Raw genomic sequence first — 20,793 nt, 5'->3', positions numbered from 1 at the left:
CGGCTGAAAGGGCAAGCATGTTTTGTGTGACGGGGATTCGAACCCGTGACCCGCAGATTGCGAGTCGAGCTCCCTAACCACCTGAGCTTAGGAATGAATAGACATAATTTATGAACTATCACTATTGACTTGTAAATCTCAAAATCTATTTATTGCTTTATTTTGTTGTCGAAAAAAAAAAATTAGATTTACAACATCCAAGAGGCAGTAGCTTATTTAAATAAAATAATCTGCCTGGTTAGATGAATCAATGGTTTCAACCTGATATAAATGTTCACTTCTTTAAAAAAGCCTTACCATATAGTTGTCCATACAGTTTTGTTATTCATCTTTCAACAGTCAAACATTTAACAAAATGCATAAGAAATATATATTGATAATCATTCAAGTATACCTTACACTAGATCGCTCATACAAATCTTAATAAATCAAACACTAGAACTCTACATAGCAGATTTTTCTTCCTAAATATACCTAACATTAGATTGCTCATAAAAGCCTTAATAAACCAAGCACTAGTACTCTACTTTGTGAACAGCATTTTTAAAATGATACTAATGCTACATAATAAAATATGTAATATCCAGGAAATATATGTTAAAAGCTATAATGTGTAATCAATTTCCAATGAGTTATGAAAAAAAAATGTGAGTTCTACTCGGAATTTATGTCAGATGTTTTACAAATATTCGTTTTCAGTGTATGGAAAACAGACAGAAACCTCAGCACAAAATACACACTTTTTTCACTAGAATTTGATATATCAGACATAAATGGACATTATAAAATATTTTGGTTGTATTTGTTATAAAAAAAAATTTAATAACTATATGTATATAACAATATAGTACCACATACATTATGTGCTCTGTTACATCCCCCATAATACACCTTGCAGGCTTAACTGAGAATAAAATATGACACCACCACTCAATAGATGTATCTATTTTCCTGCAATTTGTAATAAATAAACATACTATTATGAAGTGGATCACTCATTGTAGAAGTATTCTGAGGGCAAACGTGATTGAAGTGAGGAGAGTGAAATCACAAAAGGAATGAGAGAAGTATATAATGTATTCAATTCATTTTTTTTACAGAAGACACTAAATAATAATAAATAAAGAAATTAATTTGAGAAAAATAGCTTACAAAAAAAAGTAATAATTAGCTTTAAAATTAGATTCATTAGTAACATGTATCTATCTAATAATGTTAACGTGAAGTTCAAGAAATGTAAGTTGCCAAAAAGAAAAGGCCAAATAGATAGTTCCCTTTACTTTTGTGTTCACAGTAATACGAGATTCACAAATGCAACATGACCAGAAATACCACATAAAACATGCACAACTTGTACATTAAACTTGAGAATTATTTTCATATGCTCAGTTACACACAACTGGGGCTGTTGAAGTGACTGTTTATAGCCAACATGACCAGAAATACCACACAAAACATGCACAACTTATATATTAAACTGGAGAATTATTTTCATATGCTCAGTTACACACAACTGAGCCTGTTGAAGTGACTGTTTATAGCAGAAACTATTGATCTGATAACTTATTTGACTCACACTGCATCTTGGGTGAAAGTTCAACATAAGAGGAAAAATAGTTGTGAGACATCCTGTCAATTAAAAACAAAACAAACTTATTGTGATTATTTATAAAAGCATGTACTTCATCACAGGTATTAATGCACACTTTAATGATTTTTTGGTATGGACAACATATCATAACTTTAGTTCACAAATAAAAGATAACTCTTAAATTGTGAATTCTATTCACGATCTAAAGTTTCAGCTCTTACATTATCAGGATTGTTCCAATCAGGAAGAAAATGATAACTAAGAAATGTAATCCCTGGTGGATAGTCCTTGATTTGACAGTTACTAAGTGACTTTATGTCTGTTCCTTGAGAGCCCCACCAAGTTACATCACCACCAGCTTCATTCACTGTATGTTGACATTCAGGTGGAGGATCTACAGAAAACCAGATACGTAAATCTTCAATAAAGTCCTAAAATGTATTAATATATATTGTGATCAAATTTAAATGTACAGATAGAGCATACAATAAGCACTGTAAAACATTTCTTCATTTTCCATTCAAAACACTATATCTTCCTTTAAACATCCGTATGAAAATTATTTATCAAAGTTTTAAGGAATTACATTTATGCATATAACTTAATATCATCTGCAACTGAACCAAAAACGTTCTCTATATAAATATAGAAAGGGGACATACAGTAATTTGCTTCACACTCACGAATCAGATAGTTAAAACTTAGCCAACCCATTACTGCAATTATCATTACTTTGTTATAACAGTCGTCAAATCACGTAATTTGAACTTACATCACTTTGGCAGTCTTGTGAAATTATATTTGGATATAAAACATTTTACACTACACTTGACTAACAGTGAGATTAGCAAAAGGAAATTTCTTTACCCAACTTCATTTATTTTGGTATTTAGGTATCTGAAACATCATTTTCAATTCAATGGTAATTTTTTTTTCTGCATTTACAATAACTAATTGACAAAAAATATTCCCTTCTCATCTTTCTCAGCAAGGCAAGCTATTTTTACGAGTTTTATATCTCGAGAAAAAAAATGAAACAGACACAAACAACTTCCTACTTTTTTGGGGGGGGGGGAGTTAGAGAGGCAAGATTTTGTTATAAATAGCCTGCATTAGCTTTATGAATGTGAATAGTCTTCAAAATATGTATACATTTACTTTTGACAGGATGGCACTGGGATGACTGGACACACCAAGCACAAGCTGGTCGATATTTAATGTTCAAATCTACAGTTTCTGTTGTAAAATCTTCTCCCCATGCAAGACAAGACTGGCAGTCTTGTAACTGATAACACAATCCTGGACATGGAAGTTCACATTCCTAGAAGAGAGAGAGAAAAAAATGCATGTTTCAAAGAAAATCAAATTGAGGTTTATTGTGTTTTAACATACTCAACATGCTTCCTTCATATCAGACAGCACTCACTGCAGACTCTTCAAATAATAGTTGGATTTTACTGTCACTGTTATACATCACCCATGGCCCAAAAGTGTGGAGATATTTTGCAGCAATGGGTCACAATCCATGAACCATAACTGCCATTAACGGTAGCTCCTAATAACAAAAAATTCAGTGTCTGACCGATACACAGTTTATATATATATGACAGACATATCAAACCTCTAATTAATAGTAAAAAAAGGAGAAGCTCACAACTTAAAGACAAGTTGGTACATCATATTGTGACATTTTAAGACTTTAAATTATTATTAGTAAGATTTGCAAATCTTCAATCATGTTTCATTTTCAGCTTCACTCAATATAGTAAAGCTTAAGTTGTAATTGCAATATTACACTATCTATAAACTATGAACTATCCTAGAAATATTTCTCAGTTTTATTGCCATTTGTTCTCATGTTAACTCTTGGGAATCACATCTTTTTATGTAAATAATTATTTCATTCTAAAAATGTGGACTTCTCCAGTTTTAATTGTAAGCATTTAAAATCTTTAATCACATCTTATCATAACCATTTCTATGTAGATTTTGACTGATAGGTGTGGAAGACAGGATTTGTTAACTTTCAAAGAACAAAAAAATGTTCTTTGCATGCAAACAGCAAGTCTTTTTCAAGTGACAGCAACAACAGATCTTAAATTTAACAATAATTAAAACAATCTGGTAGCATTTTTGGGAGTAGAGGTGGGGGATAACAAGTCTGAAAGAATACTAGGATAACATTGAAAATAGTTCTAAGTATTTAACAGACTCAATAAAATAAATAAATATAGGTTTCCAATAAGAACATTGTATAATATCACCTTTCAATTGATATTTATTTGTTGGTCACTAATGATGAGTTCTTTTTTTTGCTCACTGGACTTTTTTGTTTTGAATAAGTAGCAAAGAAACAAGCTAGCACAGTGCATTGACACTCTATTTCTTTTCTTTGTTTCCTCAAAACAGCAATCAATAGGAAAATTTTAAGGAAGTAGCTTGTTAAAGTTGTGTGTATGATGTAGTAGTTTTTCTTATATTCTTTGTGATAGAAGTAAAGCAAATTAAGATTTAAAAATGATGTTTAATTTATTTATAAATAAACTACAACATCCTCAAGTAACTGTTTAAATATACAGACACAAACAAGTTAATTTTTGTAATCTATAAGAAAATCTGTGAAACAAGAAAACAAAAACTGAATTAATCAACCATACTCAAACACGTATTTTTAACACTTTCTTTTAAGTTATATCAGGTTTTTTAAAAAATATAAATTTTAGTTACTCAACCACATTCCATTTAATAAGTATAGAAATATTTATGATTCTTTCAGGCATTTGCTAGACAATGAGAATGCAAGTATAACTGTAATATGCATGAATAAAACTTTCTTATTTTCCTTTCACGGTTTTTCACTTTGGTCTTACAACATATGCTGAAAAGATTAACGACAGACAGACAGGAGAAAATCAACATGCTCTGCTCTATGATGCTTTGCAGTGAGGTCACAAAAAATACCAAAGAGTATAAATTACACCTAATTTTAATATAATTCAAAAGCAATAATCCAGACAACAGAATTTTAATAAACAAAGATTTTAGGGGGAAAAAAATGCAGAAAATAAATGTAAAAATATAATATACTATCAAGACAACATTAATAAGTAAGGAACATATGAACATGATAAACTATAAATATCTCCTAAGTAAAGATATAACTTATAAAACCAACCACTGGATTGAATTTAAAGCCAGCCTAATTGAGAATGAGTCAGGAAATCTGAAGATAAGATTGTAAAGTTTAATACGTAGTTTTCCCCTGTAACAAAATCACTCCTAAAGTTCAAAACATTTCCAAAATGTATGAAATTATAATGTTCCAAATTTGTTACACTGTCCACTCATCCACCTACAAATATTTTGTACTCACTAAACCACTATCCACATCTGAAAAACAAAACACTGTATTTGCCAATCATCATACGTCTTTATAGCTATGTTTCTACTTACATTAAAAAAAGTATATTTTGATATTGCTTTTGCATATGGTTCCTTCTTTCATCATTTTAAATCTGATGATCAAATTGTCAAAACTGAATGGTCTATGTCCACAATTTTATGTGTAGGTAAAAAAAAAAAAATGTTGCAAAAATATTTAAAGCTCCAAAGTTTTTAACAAGGGTTTATTCATTGCCTGGTAAATGCTGTTTCTGAATTCTAAACTCAGAAAAGATGACCTTGTTTCTAAAAATCACTTCGATGGTATGTTTTCTACAAATCTCTATAAATAATGGCTGGTGTCATAACAAAATATTAAACCACTTTCTAAGCTTCCAGTGTAACTAAAATTATTATAAAATATTAAACATAACTAAAAGAAAGTTAGCAACCATACTATTGTAAGAAATATGCAAAATCTGGCCTTACCTCACGGTGTGATTTTTCCAAGCACCGACCCTGCTCAGACCCATTTTTTTTAAAACACCAGCCACATAAAGGATTTTGAGTGCAATTATTTTTTGATCTGTAACTGTAAATCCACACATTTTTTTAAACATTTTTAAAATGGAAAAAACTCCATCTTTAACATAAAAACATAAATCAAATACATTATATAAATGTGAAAGAGATAGACATACCAGCAGAATGATAAAAGTTTACACAATTTAATTACACTAGACAAAGTGTAACAAGAAGAATTATGTATCTATTTGTCTAAATAAAACTTAAAAGTAAGAAAAGCATTTTAACCATTTTTTTGGAGAGGGGAAAGATGTGTCAAATAATTGGTTTATTGGTTATTACACCAATTAACTGGAATCAGCTGTTATTATCTGTATAATCATATAATTAAGTACACAGATTAATTTTGATATTTCAATGATGAAAATTTGAAAAAGAATCAACAATCAAAAACCATTTTTAGTTGATTTTACTTTATGGTTACTGTTTCACACATTATTAAAACTTACTTAATCCAATGTTCAATGTTATGCAACTGTAGATACTATGCCAGAACTTGGAAATGGATGCAAAGAGTAACATCATATTCTGTAACTCAACAATATTAATCAGAATTATAGCTACCATGATGTTATTACATTCAACTCTGCTTGTAAGAACAGAACACTTCGTTGTTTTTGGTATTCCAAAGATGAATGTAAGGCAAAAGAGGAAACTTATCTGGCATAACTATCACTGTTAAGATTTTTAATAACAAAAACAACCAGCCTATCTTCTCTACTTAAACATTTGTTATTTTAATGGTATGCAGGCCTCCCACTTTATTTAAGATTTATGGAATTATCTGACCCACTGGTACCAAAATATTGAGAGTCATTATGTTACACAGGATCAACAATAAAACATTACAAACAACATGCAACAATAATAAGAAATATAAAGTATATAAGTTCAGCAAAAGTAAGATAACACTAAATCACAAGCACTAAGATCATTCTTTAACCCATTTTAGTTAATAACAAAGTTAAGTGATCTGCATTTCATGAATCTGTGAAAGTGACATTCAGAAAAAAACTTTATTGTTCATAAGTGTCATTAATATTTTTATGAATATGATTTGGAATACTATGCTGTCTATGAAATAAACTATATTTTGTAATATAAGTGTTAATGTAAACATAATGGGAATTCTTAGCATTTGGCACATAGTTTATGGAAATTCCTTTATCTTGCTAGGTTTCTAGTATCTTATATATACAATCACCAAGCAGAGTACCTGTTCTGTGTTAGTAACTTTTTGACTGAAATTAATTCTTTTTTGTTTCATTATAATTTTATTAGAAAAATCAAAGAATACTTTTAGTTTTGTTTCAATCTCTGGGACAGCCAAATACAAAAATCTCTTGATATAAGGCCCAAACACATAAATAATTACCCACTTGGTATTTTGTATATATTTTTATAGAGCAAAAATTGTGATCATGTGAAATTATGAAGTTTACTTCCACATGTATAGTAAACTGATAGTTGCCTATCATAAGTGCCAAGTTTGCATAGAAGAGACAACACTGAATTTATCAACCTTTTAGTCTTTCAGTGTTTATGCAAAAAAAGAAAAATGTAAACAATATAAAAAAATGACTTTAGAAACAGTGTACAGCAATTCTGAAATTTCAGTCATGTTTTGAATTGTACATAATAGGAATTACAAATGGCATTATTTCCAAGGAAAATCATTCTTACAATAGTGCTAAACAAATATAATATTATAATTTGTTAACTTCTTCATAATTATTAGGCTTATATTTCATGCCAAATCCCCAATTTATTATGGCTAGAACATCTATTATTGCATATAAAAGATTGTTCTAAATGTTAAAACATTTCACAATACATTGGCCTAGTAAGCACCCAATAACTGCATACTGAGCCACAAACCACAATTTGTAAGTGTCAGAAATTACTCATTCTATGTTAATATTTTGGTTACTGGTGCAGGAGACTGTTTTTCCAAATTAAATTTTTACTCTGCATTACAAAGATTAGATTTAGAAATCATGTTATTTCTATGGATTTTTCATCTGAGAGTTGCTAGCCACATCATGATAAATGATATGCTACTCTTATTTTACTATATCTATACATGATATGCTACTTATATTTTACTATATCTATACATGATATGCTACTTATATTTTACTATATCTATACATGATATGCTACTCTTATTTTACTATATCTATACATGATATGCTACTTATATTTTACTATATCTATACATGATATGCTACTCTTATTGTACTATATCTAAATTCTAAACACACTTTTAAATTGTTCTTGAACTCCCTATGATACATAACATTTCTGAAAGAATGTAAAATACCTTTACAGTTACAAGTCAAAACATGAAATGTAAGAGTTAGAGGAACAAACCTGGAGCAAATGTTGCTGGATTCACCTCCCCTGCTAGTAATAGTAGAAGGGAAAATATATGCCAGTATATCCCCTCTCATCCTCCCATTGTAACCACCTACTACAACAAGTGTGTGACCTTTTCTTACAGATGCTACATGAGAAAACACCCCTTTTGGAATAGGATTAGACGTATCTGAAAAGAAAAGCATATGCATTTAGAAATAAACCAATATATGTAATAAGAATACACAGAAAAATTGAAAAAAAGTAAAGTACTGAAAAATATTAAAACCATTACTAAGAAAAACAGAAAGTTTGCAACCAAAAACAAAGTATCAATAATGTGTTAAAGTTAACTTAGTTTATGCATAACAAGTTTGTCTAAAAATTATTTCACTGTACCAGCTAAGCAAGCGCAAATTACAAATCACTTAAAATAGGCTTGATTCTCAAATGCCTTTAACAATTATCCAGAATACTTTTTCCAAGAATTTGTGCATGTTTGTATGTTAGACCAATAGTGATTTAAACTCAGATGACAACAGGTAATAGTACACAGATCAGACCAACAATTACTCACATACCTAAACAGGCAATTATTCTTGCACAGTCATTCTAATGATTTTATTAAAGGACTAACTTAATAGCAAGATCAGTTCAACTGCTTGTAGATTTCATGCATACACACACAAATTCTCAATATTAACCAATATAAAGGTGTATAAGATTTACAAGTTTCAAGCAAGTCATAATATCCACAACTGATGATAAAAAGTGCCTAATTTCTCGAAAGTATTATTTTCTTTAACAATTGATTAATGAATCATTAATCACACTTCAAATGGGAGAATGGATTTATGTAATAGCTTTAATACAATAATATAGAACAAGTTGCTAGGTGACTACTTTTTACTGCAAAAATAGTTTTTTAACCAACTTTACAAATCAATATTAAACCCTAAGAATCAGAGAAAATCCTTGAAATAATAAAAACATCATACCTGAATATTCTTCCATAAGTTTGGACACATCAACCCATTTATGGCATTCTAAATGATAGAAATAAAGTGCATCATCAAAACATTTCTCTTCTTTTGTATGAATATGAATGTAACCTCCGTAAACCACCATGTAGTTTCCTATCACTGAAGATGTATGGAAAGCTCTTCCTAATGGAACATTCAGCATCTGTGGATGGTAATGGGATCTTCCTGGAAAAAGTTCTGTCCAATACTTTTTTTCGACATGAAATGCATCTACTCTTATATTAAACTGACTAAAACGAGCATCACGAACACTTATCCCACCATACACCACAAGTGACTTCAGAGGAGCATAGTAGATAGTTGAGTGTCCTACCAGTCTTCTAGTCAGGCTTTTTCCACCTAAGGCTTCTACCTTTTCCCAATAAGCACCAGACTTCAAGTTAATACGATACATATCTGATGAGAAGGAGCCATTCTGATAGCTACCACCAAATACATACAACCATTTCTCATCTACAAGAGTAAGTGAATGTTTAGTCAGTGATGGGGGCTGTAGTTTACTCCCTGTGGCTTCTAGTTTCCATTCTTGTTTGCTTGTATCGTAAAGCCAAAGTTCATTAGAGAGTTTACCATCTTGTAACTCTCCACCAAATATCACAATGTTATTTGCATATACAGCCATTGCATGTCCCCAACGAGGTGCAGGGGTGTTCTCTTTCTGAGTTATATTTAACCATTTACTATGATTGAAGTCATAGGCTAGAAAGTCTCCAAGGACTTGATGAAATGAAAATCCACCAAAAATAAAAAGCCTATCAAGTGAATGAAGGTAAACCCCTCCATGACCTGCTCTCGGTGATAAGCCAGTTCCTTCCTGAGATAGTAGGTGCCAATAGTTTTCAGAATTGTTATTGGTTGATGGTAAGCTACATGACTGTCCTGAATATCCTGGACTACACACACACTGAGAAGGACTGGGGATGTGCTGACATTGTCCTTTTCCTTGATTTGCTCCACATGCATTATGACACAATTCAATTTCACAGGCATCTCCTGATGAGAGATGGCTACATTCACAACGATTCTCCACACAAGTTCCTTTCCCACTGCAGTTTAAAGGACAGTCCGTTATGCTATACTCTGCCTCAAATCCTTTTAATACATAATTGGTGTCACTGTACAATAAAATTAACATCTGAAAAACAACAAAACATCAAAATGAATTATAAAAAATATTCTAACATTTAAAGAATGTGGTTTGTGATTAATAAACTTAAGCTTTTCAACTACTTACTTTAATATCAAATTTATTTCTTACCTTAAAGAATAAAGTAAGGTACTGAAACCCTCGAGGGCTAATTCAATAGCTACATCAAGAGTTGAAGAAAATTAGTTCATTAGCAAATAGTTAAGTCTGAACAATTAAAGTTTTTATATAAATACAGAATTTTGAGACATGACAAACAATCTAAATCTAAGTAGTTAACTAGAAACTATTTTGGTTGTAAGGAGCTAAAAGCACAAATAGATAATAATTAAATGCACTAACAGCATGCAAAACACAGGTGTTTGGAATAAGGAAAAGGCCCTATGCTACTACACAAAATTCAACACATCAGGAATTGATTCTTATACACTAAATAAAGTAGTAAGCATACATCAGGTTTAAATCAGTGTTAATGATTTGCTATAAGTATATACTTATTCTCACATTTACAAATATTCCAATTCCTTCTTTACTTATGAAAAACCTTAAGCACATTATTTTAGTAAAAAAATTTGCATTAAAATACAATAATTTTTGTTTTTTTCAATACCATATTCATCCACATTATTAGAACTGTAAATCTTGTGTTCTTTATGTTTAATTCTAATACAGTACTTGTATATAATGTGTTTTTGTAAAATCAGATATAAATGTGGAACTATGTATAATCATTTTCTTCTCAATACTAGCATTAAAATATTTTTCATACAATATTAATTATGTTTAGCCCAACTTTCTCTTAATAACACCAAATTTACACTATACTTTTTTGTTTGCTTCAGAACATCTGTGCAAAGCAAGGCAAAGGTCTATCTGTATAGAACCATACCTACTTTTGAACTGATAGACTAGAGGGAAAGCAGCTAGTCAACAGCACTCACCACCAACTCTTGACCTACTCTTATCAGACCTAATAGTGAGATTTGACCATTGCTCTTATAGCACACCCATGGCACCAAAGAGCAGATCATGTTTGTTGCCACAATGGGACACAAACTATGAATCCTCAAATTCAGTCAGGGCACATTCAGCCCATACCCTACACAGACCATAGATCTTAGAAATGTGGCAAAAGTTAGCATCACTTCTTTGAAGTTCTGAAAAATTTATTGATTTCAGTTTATATACCTATAAATATTATTTCTTAATGCCAAGTTTTTTGCATCTGAAGTTGGATATTTGGACTTTAATAATTTCTGTATAAAAAAAAGCAACTTTACCAAAGTCATTTCTAGTATATGCTATTGTCTTATATGTTTAGCTTTACAATAAGCAAACCAATGTTGATAAGAGATTTAAAAAACAAATTCTTGACAAAGGAGTTGCTAATTAATCAAACTCCACCCAAACTTAGGTTTTTTATGAACTATGGTAACATTTTAAATTGATGTGTTATTCAGGCATCACATTTATCTCAGAAGTCTCTAAGAATTATGTTCAATTCTCATTTCATTTCAGTGTTAAAAAGTTTATGCAATTTTAGGAATGCCTTGATGAAAAACTAAAACTTATATAGGAGGTGGCTTTAGAAACACACATTACATCCAAATATACTAAATAATAAATAAAATGTAGGTGTGATAGCCTTTAATACAGAAAATTGTACAATTTGAAAAAAAAATGAGTAAAATATAGACAGTTTCAGGTTTTTAGTTTACAAGCTATTTTCCTCCATATCTAACATCATTTGAGCACAGAAAAAACAGCAATAATAACTTAGAAAATAAAATTTGATATCAAAATTTACTGCTATGTGACATCTAGTTACTATTTAATAAAACATACATGCAGAATTCTTCTTGCCTTTTCATTGAACCCTACATTTTTATGTCTTTCAAACAAATTGTATGCAAAGTTGCCGTGAACATCTCACACTAAGTAACTAATATACAAAAGACAAACATCTAGAATGTAACAATAACATGTTATAGCATGACTTACTGAGCCAGACTGAGCAGTAACTGGAAGAGGAAGTGCGTCTCCACTGAAAGTTCCAAGTAAAGGGCTAGAATAGCTGTCTCCATCATAAATAAAAATATGATCATAGGAGCACTCTGTAGCTAACATTTTGAATTTCAATGTCACAAACTTACTAGTTGAGTTGGCTGAAAATAAGAAAGAATATATCTTAGGAACACAAAAACTGGTGATAGATTTTCATCTAATTAACAAATCCAAATTATAAGATTAGTGGCATTAATGACTAGACTTCATGGAGATTTTGAATGTGGGGAGCCCTACAATACTATATTAAAGTAGTCTAAAGATTTCAATTCTAAAAATAAATTTGCAATTTGCAAAACAAAAATTTATTTTCCAAGAGTTTAAGTCTTTTTTTCTTTAAAAATTCTTAAAATTCAATTACCATAAAGTTTCTTCGATTAAAGTTGTTTTAAAATAATTCAGCTATTTTTATACATAATTTAACAGGGGCAGCCTTTTTTGGCTATTTAATAGCTACAAGTTTAAGGTTCTACAAACTTTGCCCAAATAAGCTGTTTTGATTGAAAGTTGTTGTTTTTAAACTTAAGTCTTTTTCCCGCATGTGACTTGACAACATGTGATAATATCAACATATGAAGGCTCTATAAACTACAAAGTGGGAGATTATTTACTGTATTTCTCAACAGGTCATGGACAATTAGACAAGATTCAAAAGGTTCTATGACTTGGCAAGAAAAAATAAACTAGATATGAAATTTACTTTCTTCCTGTTAATTACCAACAACTATGCTGCAATAATAAATACACCTATAACTTGACTAAAATGTGTAATAAAAATTAAATTAACTGCAGCTGCTTTTTCACATTCTTACCAGTTTAGGTATATTACTTATGTCTCCACAGAGAGACATACTGTTTTTCTAATCCTTTTTTTTCCAAACACTTTTCAATCAACCTCCATTTCTTGGCAGACTGACTTGAAATTGGTAGGGTTACACTTTGGTCCAACACGCCCAGATTTATGCCTATTTAGCTTTTTGGTCAATGACTTAACCTTGTTTCAACCAATTTACATGGAATTTGATACAAAGATACTTTTCTACAGCCAACACACATACACTGACAGACAAAAATGTTGGACTTGCCCATTTTTAGTAAATATACGGGTCAAGATGCTACAAAAAGCATAATTTTAGGGTTTTTTGAAAATTACTTTGCCATATTTAGGTCATGGGATTTTACCTTTTTTATAAATCACAAACAGAGATATAGACAATTTTGGAATTTTTGTCAACTTTTCAGCAAGCAAAGCACAATTTGTTTTTTTTGTGAATTATTCATGTGTATGTCAACCAATTTATATGAAATTTGGTACAAAGATACCTTCTTGAAGGTTCCCAAAAGTGATATAGATATATTTTGATTTTCCTATGTTTTACATGATTTTTCTGGTGTCAAAACTGCCCATGTTGGGACTGTGTGGCAGAGACATGTTGCATTTGTCCATGAATGTTGGTCTATTTAATTTCTAATGCTTCACCAGCATTTAATCTGTACATGTGTAATTGTATTTTGAAAATTTAAAGATCCACTCACATGCTCTTTGAAGCTAGTAAGGCATAATTCAAGAGCAACATTTTTAGATACTAGTTATATTTTCTGCATCACATAAAAAAAGTAACATATTTAAATTTAATTGTTTCTGTGTTTCAACTAGAATTTTTATACCATTAAAAATGAAAAATGTTAGTTACCTACAATAATTGTTCCACCTTTTACTTAGAAGAATATTTAATGTCATTACCTTTTTCTTAATTTCTACTACATAAATAACATAACTCTGAGTCACAGTGTATAAACAATTAAGCCTACACAACATTAAAACCATTCAATGTAGTCTAAAATGAGCATGGCAATCTTCTGATAAATAAAATGTGAAAGCATGCTAGGAGCAAAGTATAATGTATGCAAAATGGGATTTAAACATTGCATGCCTTTAATTGGAGAAAAAAAAGATTTTCAAGTCAAATAGAAATAGCACTTCTTAACTAAGTAACTATCCATACATAAATATTAACATAAAATAAAACCTAAATGTTACAGATGCAACTTCAAAAACTTTCAATTTTAAAAATGTGCAGCACTTTAGAGAATAGTAACAACATGGAAGATCCTTTGTGCAAAGCAAACTTTTATAGTTCTGACATTTTGAAATATCACAATTGAAATTATTGCCTTAAAAGCTCACATATAAAAATTAAAATCCATTGAAACCCCCATCTTGGCTATTGTAACTTTTAATACTGAAACCAGTCAACATCTGACATTTCAACAAACAGAAAAATAGCCCTGGACATCATGAAAGTATATTACAATGTGTTATTTTCACAAATGTTAATGTTTTACAACTGGATTACTTTAGCATATTTGAGTAACATCACACATTTAAAATGAACAAGCATGCATCATTACAACCATGGAGATTCAGTAAAGCTTATGTATCATCTGGTTTCCCCCCCTATATTTGTTGATTCAATGTAGTCTTCAACTGAGCTCATATACATGTTTAACCCTATCATGTTGATTTCCATGTGCTAAATTCTGTTACTTGCAACTATCATGTAAGCTGTTACACTAATATAAGAATTCCAAAACTTCACATTAATGTTAACAATTAATTACTAATTGTACATGATAAGGATATGTTGAAGCTGATCAATCATTTTTACTGCATTTCAAGTTAAATAATAGTTCTATAATTGTAGAACAAGGGAAAGTGTACACATTCAAAATAATTAAAGCCTTTCTAAAATTATGAACTTTCATGCAGAAAACTGTATAACACAGTTAGACTAAATAATGGTAGTTATATTTTACATATTTATTACCTTACTTTAAGACAGATGTCTCTGAACTGCATTTCATAGACCACATACCTTTAAAACACTTTTCTTACCCAATGGATGAGGATGTCACACACCTCAACATATATATATAAGATATAAAGCACTACAGATATTTCACTCTTACAACCTCAGTCACTAATCAAAGCCTTACCCTTGATAAGCCATTCACAGTGAGAGTTGTTGGTGTAATTGGTTGGTCCATCATTAACGATACCCCAAGTGTCTGTGAGAATGGGACGTTTTCTATCACATTTCTGCACATCTTCTAAGTGACTGTACATGAGAAGTAGAGACAGTATAAACCAAGTCAACAAAATGCTGTTGCCCTGAACCACCCTTTGAAACATGGTGAATTAAGTAACAGGAAATCCTTGTTTCATGGCTGTTTTAAGAAATTTATTTTTTTCTTTGATATTCAGTTTATATTTCTTATGGAATCCATATTTCATGAGAGTCACGTGACTGAGGAAATTTCAAGATGGATCCTACTTGGGATTCCTTCTTTTCAAACTAATAAAAGAGGGTAAAAAATAATTTGAGTCAAAAGAAATTAATCATTTTGAAAAAGACAGAAATTTAAATAATATATTATTAACCATAAAACTGCTAGGAAGGTTCTTATACACAAAAGAATACAATGCATTTACAAATTTTTAACTTATTTTCCTATATATAAAACAAGAAGAAAATCATTTTATTGATTATCAAAATTATCCTAGTGTTTATCATAGAAAAGCAACAGTCAGTTTTGATAAGCATTAAATCTTAAACATGTTTGACAGACTGTAGCAAAACAGTTTGTGCTTAAAAGACACTTTCCATTCAATTCAAAACTCATCAAGTACAACATGGTTTGAAATAATAGTCAGTATTTGGCAAACTACTGAGCAAATCTATAAAATGCAAATAAATTGTGATTTTTTAGTTTGTAAACAGCAAGTTTTCTTATGAAAATGTTGTTCAAAATTATTTAATACAATAACTTCTACTTTAATCATTTATTAAAAACAAGTTAAAGATATTCTATGTAAATGTCTTTATCACACAGACATCAATAGCTTAGGTATGGAACACAGTTGTACCAATCAACAAACAGGCCATGATGTGGTGTTATGATTTAAGAAGACAGTTCCTCTTCATGGAATGTAAAGTTACAACTTATAAGTTCTCTTGCAGTTGTATTTAAGTCAGTCAAACAGAATGAATCATAAATGTGCAAAATAAAAGCATGAAGTAAACAGTAAACAGAAAATAGAACATATACTGTCATAAAACAAAGTATAAGAGATGTAAATAATTCTCCTAGCTCATTTGTTTCAAGTAAATAAATAATATTCTTTCATCATCAAATATATTTCTTTAACAAATTATACATTTGTGGTCTTTCTCTATATCATTAAATAGTTATGGCACCTTAATAAAACCACTGCTTTTACCATTGTTCAGACACACCAATGCTCTTAAATAATTAGTACTAACTGCAGTATATATCATAACAAAAAACATTTGCCTTTGAACATGCTAATAGCATAAACTGTCATTCAACTTTCTGAATATTCTCAATATTTTACTGACATTTTTATACTAAAGAATTTAACTACTTCAAAAACACAAATATATTGACATAGAATATCCTGCTTCAATAGATCACAAACAACAAGCAGAATATACCATACAAGTATATACTTTCTAGGCATACCATGGTAATTATAGCAGTCACATGTATTTGTTAACTGTTATCTTTAAGCTTAATGCACAAAAATTTGTAACTGTAATAAATAATTCATTATTGAAAAATATTTCATCCCTCCTTGGGAATATGTTCTCCATTTCTTGACTTTCAAGCCAACCCTTGTCTTTTTTTGTTTAGTTTTTATACAGGCCCAGGTATAGAACTAATGAAATAAAATTACATTCCCTCATGTAAAGTTGCATTTCTTCATGAATTGTTTTTTTATTTAAGCCATGCAATATGATCACTTTCATAAGTCATAACTAAAGGAATAAGGATGGACCATGCATCCACGATCGGGAAAGTCAACTAAAAAGATGAAATTCCTCAAGCAAAGTTAAATTCCTCTGGAATGCAGGAATGTAATAGTTTGATCCCTGAGGCCTTGGTTGCCACTATTTTATGATATCACATCAAGTCATTTCTTCATTTACTAATGTAAAACCAACTTGGAAAAGAGCTATAAAGTTTGATAATAATTGAATAAAGCAATAATTAGACCTTTCATGTCATAGTACAGTAAATAAAGCAATTTGAGCAGTAGTTTATGGTTTGTGGGAAAGTTTCTAGTTGGAGTTCAATTGACCATACGCATTCAATGGAAAGTTCTGAAGATTTAGGAACAAATGACAGAGCTGATATACAACAATGTCTACAATCAATCATGAATAACATGTGACAAAAGAACATGCCACATGATATAAAACAATGTCTACAACCAATCATGTTAGGGGTCAGTGTTTCGACTTTTGCTTTTTCTTATTTACATTAATGTTATCGATATGGATATTATTATTTCTTGTGCATTTTTAGCTGTACTTGGGATGTTTAGGTACTATAGAATTACTTGCATCAATTGACAAGTTAAAATGTATATTTAGCAATTAACCTTTAATTATAATAACTTCAAGATAATATCTTTGGGTTATAACAATTTGGATCATATGTTTGGGAACCTTCTCAAAAGCATGGCAAAAAAAAGAACCTTGGAACAGTGATGGATAAATCACTCAAGCCATCAAAGCAGTACTATGTTGATAGTAAAAATGCTAGCAGAATTTTAAGGTGTATTTATTGTCAAGTACAAGTAAAAAGAAGTAATTATTGTTCTATATAATTACTAGTTAGGCCTCACTTGGAATAATGTGTATAGTTTTGTCTTACTTAGGTGAATACATTAACTTTTTATAAAGATTTCAGAAGAGGGAAACAAGAAGAACCCAAGGATGGAAGAGTCATCTTATAGGGATATGTAAATATCTTTAATTTCCCTTTAAAAGAAGAAGGGAAAGAGATGTTCTTATTGAAGTTTGTAAGATTATCTGAAGGACTAATAGGATATAGTCCTCTGGTTTCTTGGTGCTGTATTCTGAAGAGAACAGGATGTGAAGACAAGTTAAACACTTGGAAAAGATTTGGCAGACTACAGTTACGACAGTTTTATTGTTCTAATTGGGTGACAGGATTATGGAATGAGTATTCATAAGTAGTAGTTCAGGACTGAACTTTACAGGAGCTTAAGAGTAGAACTCATGATTTCTTAAAATTAAATTGTGTATTTAAATGTTTACTTTCTCAAGGGTAGGAAGAAGCACGGAGTCTTCACAGACAACATGGTCCCTTGTCGTCTGCATATTATGTTGTACACTGTTCAATCATTTGTTTTAACAAATACAAGAACATGAAGGCACTGAATTCTAATGCTTCTGTTCAGTTATTAATTTTTTGATGCACAGCATAAGTAGATAGCAATTCTGCAAATGAATTATCTCACAATATTATCCAGCCATGATACTGCTTGCATGTACATCACACTTAATATGTATTGAATCATCTAGCCACTGGTGTTTTCTACAAGCTCCTAAACATAGCATTTTCACTATTATTAAAGAGCGGGAGCCCCAGTAGTCATAACAGAGCTGGGTGATTAGTGGAATTTGATAATTAATTAACCATCAGTCTCATTAATTAATTACATTAAACTTGTTATTCTGACATAAGAGGCAGATAGTTAGAATAATAAAAAACAATCATTATTTAGATTAGTTGGTTATTTTTGTAACATTAAACAATGTGATCAATGCTTATAGGCAACATTTGAAATAAGAGTTTCTGGTGCCCAGCATGTTCTGGTTGTATGCTTAAAATTTTGGTTCTCTGGACAAATATTAAATATTATGTGTTACAGTTAAAGGAGACTATCTTTACTGTGTTTTAATAAATACCCATGTATTGTCACCAATACTAAATGAAAACTTTTAATTTATTTATTATAATGAAATAATCCTTGGCCGTTTGCCAGTCTTCCACTAGTACAGCATGCTCTACTGCACCATTATATTGATATTCAGTATGGACGAGGTTGTGGCTAAGAAGCAATGTTTAAAAAAGCAAACACACACAATTGGAGGTGACAATTACACTAAAAAAAAATTCCAGGAATTATCATTATTTTCATAAATAAATAGAAAGTGTAAACATGACCTCTTCATCAAATAGAAATGGTTCATCATCATAAAAAAATTTAAACAGTCATGGCAACTCATGACTACCACAAAGGTTTTGAAACAAAAATAAGGATTAACTTACCATTCAAAAATAGTTTGTTTCTCTGTGCAACTTGATGGGGCATCTGGTTGAATGAGACAAATTTTGGTTGTCTTAGCCAAACAGACTGCCATTATTTTAAACACTTCTCATGGGTAACTGATCAATGCAGATTGTCATTATATAGTTTAAACAAACATCACAACCACCTGTTGTGTTGCTAGTTCTCTTGAAGGTCAAGCCAGAGATAATAAGCACAATCAAAGTAACATTCTTAGCAGAAGGATCAAATAGTGTGAAGCATTTTGTTCATATTCTGAAAATTAATATTACTACACAGTAATAAATTATATTTCAAATAAAATTTGGCATACTTTTACATACACCTTTTGTGCTGCAGCAACAGTAAAACATTAAACATTACAACTGTAGTATTTCAGGGATTATAAATTATCACACTTAATCAAATTAGTTATCTAGTCCTCAGAATCAGTCTTGTAAGTTATACACTAGGTTAATGGTAGTACTAGTAATAGTACTAATAACGTTACTAATACTATTAATAGTATTAGTAATAATATCATCGACATTAGTGATACTATTACTAGTCTTAGGCTTGTAATTTGTATTATGCTTTAATTTTGTTTTCTATTCTAGCCTGAACCATTCAGTTATTGCACAATTTCTGTAGTTTATACAGTAAGTTTAGACAGTAAAGCCTTGAGAAGAATTTAAAGTTAAACTTCAAAGCTTAAAGTGTGTGTGTGTGTTTTAATGCAACCAATCAATTTAACTCACGATCAGGTTAGCACTTATTTTTCACCAAATTCAGCTCCAACACACCTTCACTAAACTAAAGAAAAGCTCGCGTAAAGTAGCCTGAAAACTACGTAAACACTGTGTTGCACATTTATATTTTTGCAGTGTAAATCTAACGAGTCAACCAACTTAAAAATAAAAGTTATATTAACAAATGAAGCGACCTTTTAATTTCAATTTTTAAAAACTTCATATGATCTAACTAATAAGTACTAAATAGTAAATTGAATAAGTTTACTTTCTGATTCCTACTAGAACTACAAGTGAACTTCAAAACTAAACAGAAAATTATGTACCTTTCAATTTCTTCCATCGTAATTTACAGTTATACAAACTTTGAAGTCAAATTGTCCAAATATTGTTAGTTAACTAGAAAAGACGCCCAGTTTAGTTTTACTTTTTAGGCCTAACTCACACTTTATCTCAATAAAATAAGAGGGCGCTAAAACTTTGAAAATGACTTAATCTGAAATGAAATTATTCATATGGTTTAAAAATCATTATTTATGAAATATAATTTAAGACATGTAATTTTTGTGTTGAAATTACAATAATTTATAGTGACAGGAACATATATATATGCGATCAGCTTAATATATATCTGTGTAAAGTATTTACAAGTAACTGATATATGTAGATAAGTGTTTAATTATATCTTCAGTATCTAAAGCAAAATAAAA

The 20,793-nt window shown here is 30.2% G+C and overlaps 1 protein-coding gene across 1 annotated transcript in view; it reads right to left on the bottom strand.

Annotated features, from left to right (window-relative positions):
* Positions 1 to 20,493, bottom strand: part of LOC106462114 (multiple epidermal growth factor-like domains protein 8) — a 112,609-nt gene extending 92,116 nt beyond the window's left edge. Inside the window, exons 1-8 of the mRNA XM_022389258.1 lie at positions 20,410 to 20,493; positions 15,167 to 15,525; positions 12,107 to 12,270; positions 8,914 to 10,093; positions 7,931 to 8,105; positions 5,462 to 5,564; positions 2,750 to 2,912; positions 1,813 to 1,985 (exon numbers count right to left, since the gene is read on the bottom strand). Coding sequence (XP_022244966.1) covers positions 1,813 to 1,985; positions 2,750 to 2,912; positions 5,462 to 5,564; positions 7,931 to 8,105; positions 8,914 to 10,093; positions 12,107 to 12,270; positions 15,167 to 15,362 — 2,154 coding nt within the window. The 5' untranslated portion in view covers positions 15,363 to 15,525; positions 20,410 to 20,493. The remainder of the gene's footprint in view (positions 1 to 1,812; positions 1,986 to 2,749; positions 2,913 to 5,461; positions 5,565 to 7,930; positions 8,106 to 8,913; positions 10,094 to 12,106; positions 12,271 to 15,166; positions 15,526 to 20,409) is intronic.
* Between the last annotated feature and the right edge of the window lie 300 nt (positions 20,494 to 20,793).

Source organism: Limulus polyphemus, unplaced genomic scaffold, assembly GCF_000517525.1.
Source record: "Limulus polyphemus unplaced genomic scaffold, Limulus_polyphemus-2.1.2 Scaffold1098, whole genome shotgun sequence".
Taxonomy (NCBI): domain Eukaryota; kingdom Metazoa; phylum Arthropoda; class Merostomata; order Xiphosura; family Limulidae; genus Limulus; species Limulus polyphemus.
Note: the sequence above shows the minus strand (reverse complement) of the source record. Positions and strands in the feature narration are given on the sequence as shown.